Here is a 3,190-nt window from a genome sequence, read left to right on the forward strand (position 1 = left end):
CGCGGCCGCCGTACCGGCCAGGTTGAGCGCGTAGTACCCCGTGAGGGTGTACGTGCCTCTAACACCAAAATTAAACAGAGAATTATGAGGAATTCTTGGTATGCCTCAAAATTTGGGAGGCGGGAGGGGGCGTACGCGGCGAAGATGGCAGTGTCGCCGGCCTGGAGGCTGCTCAGGGTGGTCGACCACCCGGCGTTGTCCGGGTAGAGGTAGTAGGTCGCCCCGGAGCTCATGCCCACAGCGAGGCACAGAATCAGGGCCAGCACAGCGCCCACAAACTTATGCATGTCCCTGGTCTTGCTTGGTAAGTGTGGAAAGGGATAAAACTTGCAGAGCTGTCTGAACTGCACGGGGTCACAGCAAAAAAAAAAAAGAGAGAGACAGGCTGGGAGTGCAAACATGCGGGAGCCCCAACTCTGAACACCGTAATATCTGGGAAAGCCGAGGATGATAGGTCAGCAGGCAAGCGATAAATTGAGGATGATAGGTAAACCACCACCGATAGGCCCAAAGGGAGAAGAACAAGGTTGACAGGCCCTTGCTTTGAGCCTCCGGCCGCCGAATGGGAGGTTGCGCGGGGGCTCCAACTGATTGTTGTGGCTCTCCCGCTCGGCCGTTTTCTTCGCTTTTAACCACCCGACCAAGCTTGTCGTGGTTGTATTAAAGGTATAAAACCTGCTGATAGTCAAAGCTGTCGTGAGATCCTTGTCTCTTCCTGACGTAGTGGAGCATGACTGCACCACCCACGACCAAGCCGCCCACCACCACAAAACCAACCAGTTTCTTGTCGCTTGAGCCACCATGATCAGATGGCTAATGGCTGGGCTGCAGAGGCGAGAGAGAGATGACTGGCGACAGTGACGGCGTGATCAATGGCGTAGTGGAAACTATGGGCGACGCTGACCACATCTGCAAAGGTGAGGGCGACAGTGACGGCTGTTCGATGGTGTATTGGAGGTTGTGGGCGATGTTGACACTGTGCTTGATGGTGTATTGGAGGTTCTGGGTGACACGATGGCGTTGCTGAACAATGACTTGGAGATTGAAGGTGATGCTGATGGTGTGGGGGAAGGCGAGAAGAGCCCGGAGCGGATGCATCAAAGACATCCACCACCATGGAGACGCCATACCTCTCAGTGAGGTAGCCTCCAGCAAAGAGCGCCAAGCTTCCCACAGACATGGCCACCACCCCAGACCAAGCCTGCAACAGGCACAGGCCAGCCATGAACCACTGGCCAGAGGACATGTTGTAGGCGTCCAGTGTTGCCTGTAGGCCAAGAGCGTCCTGGCCGCCAATGAACAGGGCAACGTCACCCACCATTGTGGCTCCCACAGTGCCATGATCCAGCAAGAGCCTGGCTGTGCTCCAGTGGTTGGATGACGCATTGTAGATGTCCATGAGTGCAGTGGTGTCAGCTTGGTCAATGAGGCTGCCAGTGAAGTGCCAGATCAGCAACTGACATTGCAGCCATGGAGAAGTGGGGCTTGGAGAGTTGAGTTGAGCACCAAAACCCATTGAGGTGTTGAAGATGTCCAGCACTGCTGAGCCCATGGCCCACTTGCTGTTGATGGTGCCTCTGGCAAACAGAGCAAGATTGCTGACTGTTGTTGCCACCAGCCCAAGGCAGTTCTCTGAGAGACAGACCCAGCCCCACCAGCTGGATGACATGTTGTACATGTCCACCTGTGTGCACTGGCTGCCAATGATGCCAGCAAAGAAGAGAACCATGTCATCAACCAATGCCACCACCAACCCATAGCTGGTGTACTTGGATCACCATGGTCCAGAGACCATGGTCAGCACCACGCTGCTCCTGGCCTGCAAGAGCGCAGCAGCCTCACTGCCCATTGAGAGGTGTAGTTGTTCAGCAGTAGCCAGAACAACAGAGTTTGTTGCAACCACAATAAATACCCCTTTTTCTCAGATGGTGGTTGCCAATGTGTTGCCAGCATGGCCGGCACTGTTGAGGCATGTGGTTAGCTTGGCCTTCCCTTTTCTGACCTAGTAGTGCAGTTTTGGGCAGGGCTTTCCCTTTTTGTGCTATGAGGAGGCCAGTGGACCACTGGTTAGGTGGTCTTCCAGCTGTGTCATGTGAGTGCAGTGTAGGGAGACTATTCTTTTCTAGTCTCCCAGATTGCACTTGCACATCCTGCCCTCTCTATTCCCACACAGCATAGGGTTTGGTTCTTCTTTCTTTCTTGCTTTGTCTCTGCCTGTGTCTCAGGTTTGGGTTCTCAGAGTTTGAGGGTATGAGGAGGCAGGAGCAGCTTGTGATAGGAGAGGAGAGGTTGGATAGGTGGATGTTCTGGGCTGTTTAGAGACGTTTTGCATATACTCCTGTTAGTATGCATTTGGGATGTTTATTGTGGGAGCACCACAATAATTCTTTAAGCAGGCAACAACAGAGGACACAATCATAGTGAGGCATGGGGGCTGGAAGTGATCCACAGAGTCCCACATCATGGCCAAGCTGTTAACTTTACTTTTTATACAAAAAGTAACGTTTTTTTTAGGAAGAGAAAAACAAGAACAAAAAAACTAGAACAAAGAAATTAAAGAATAGGAAAAAGGCGCACTCGCACAATCCAGTGCGATCATATCTGGGAGGAGAGACCACCGTCGAGCACGATGACCTGGCCCGTGAGGTAGTCGCTGCCCACCAGAAAGCTCACCGCGTCCGCCACCTCCTGCTCTTCGCCAATTACGGTGGTGTCGCGTGTGTCGTGCGGTGAGGTGTGCGTGCGGCGCGTGTGCGGTGGTGCGTGTGTCGTGTGTGCATGTGAGAGGGAGGGGGGAGGTGCCTCGGCACGGCCGAGCCGTCGGAGCGGGATGGCGGTGAGGTCGATCTTGTCCCGAACGTCGCGCAGCATTTCCGTGTCGATGTAGCCCGGCGCCACTGCGTTCACGGTGATGCCCCGCGGTCCGTACTCCACCGCCAGCGATTTTGTGAGCCCTGTGCGCCGCCATGCGCGTGCGTGAGAACCACGTCACTACGACACGCACCACCGCGTGCGCTCACAACACAAAACAATTGAGAGCGTACCTATAAGCCCAGCTTTCGAGGCGGAATAGGCCGCTTGGCCAGTGTTGCCCATCAGTCCGATCACGCTGCCCACGTTGATGATGCGCCCTGTGCGCCAACAAGCAATGAGAAGTCAGGAATGTAGGAATGTGTGTTATGTCAAAACA

At 54.4% G+C, this 3,190-nt stretch overlaps 3 protein-coding genes across 3 annotated transcripts in view; all 3 read right to left on the reverse strand.

Annotated features, from left to right (window-relative positions):
* Positions 1–287, reverse strand: part of ACA1_344030 (uncharacterized protein) — a gene marked incomplete at both ends in the record, with an annotated part of 5,107 nt that extends 4,820 nt beyond the window's left edge. The window contains 2 exons of the mRNA XM_004336335.1: positions 38–56; positions 136–287. Of these exons, the coding sequence (XP_004336383.1) occupies positions 38–56; positions 136–287 (171 nt within the window). The remainder of the gene's footprint in view (positions 1–37; positions 57–135) is intronic.
* Positions 288–805: 518 nt separating this feature from the next.
* Positions 806–1,321, reverse strand: ACA1_344140 (uncharacterized protein; the record flags this gene model as incomplete). The annotated part of the gene is made up of 1 exon (XM_004336336.1): positions 806–1,321. One exon carries the CDS (start codon positions 1,319–1,321, stop codon positions 806–808), a length of 516 nt encoding a protein of 171 aa, XP_004336384.1.
* A 1,274-nt stretch (positions 1,322–2,595) lies between these two features.
* ACA1_344150 (3ketoacyl-(acyl-carrier-protein) reductase) lies at positions 2,596–3,096 on the reverse strand (the record flags this gene model as incomplete). The annotated part of the gene is made up of 3 exons (XM_004336337.1): positions 2,596–2,693; positions 2,811–2,954; positions 3,045–3,096. 3 exons carry the CDS (start codon positions 3,094–3,096, stop codon positions 2,596–2,598), a joined length of 294 nt encoding a protein of 97 aa, XP_004336385.1.
* Between the last annotated feature and the right edge of the window lie 94 nt (positions 3,097–3,190).

This window comes from Acanthamoeba castellanii, assembly GCF_000313135.1.
Source record: "Acanthamoeba castellanii str. Neff unplaced genomic scaffold scf7180000084642, whole genome shotgun sequence".
NCBI lineage: Eukaryota > Discosea > Longamoebia > Acanthamoebidae > Acanthamoeba > Acanthamoeba castellanii.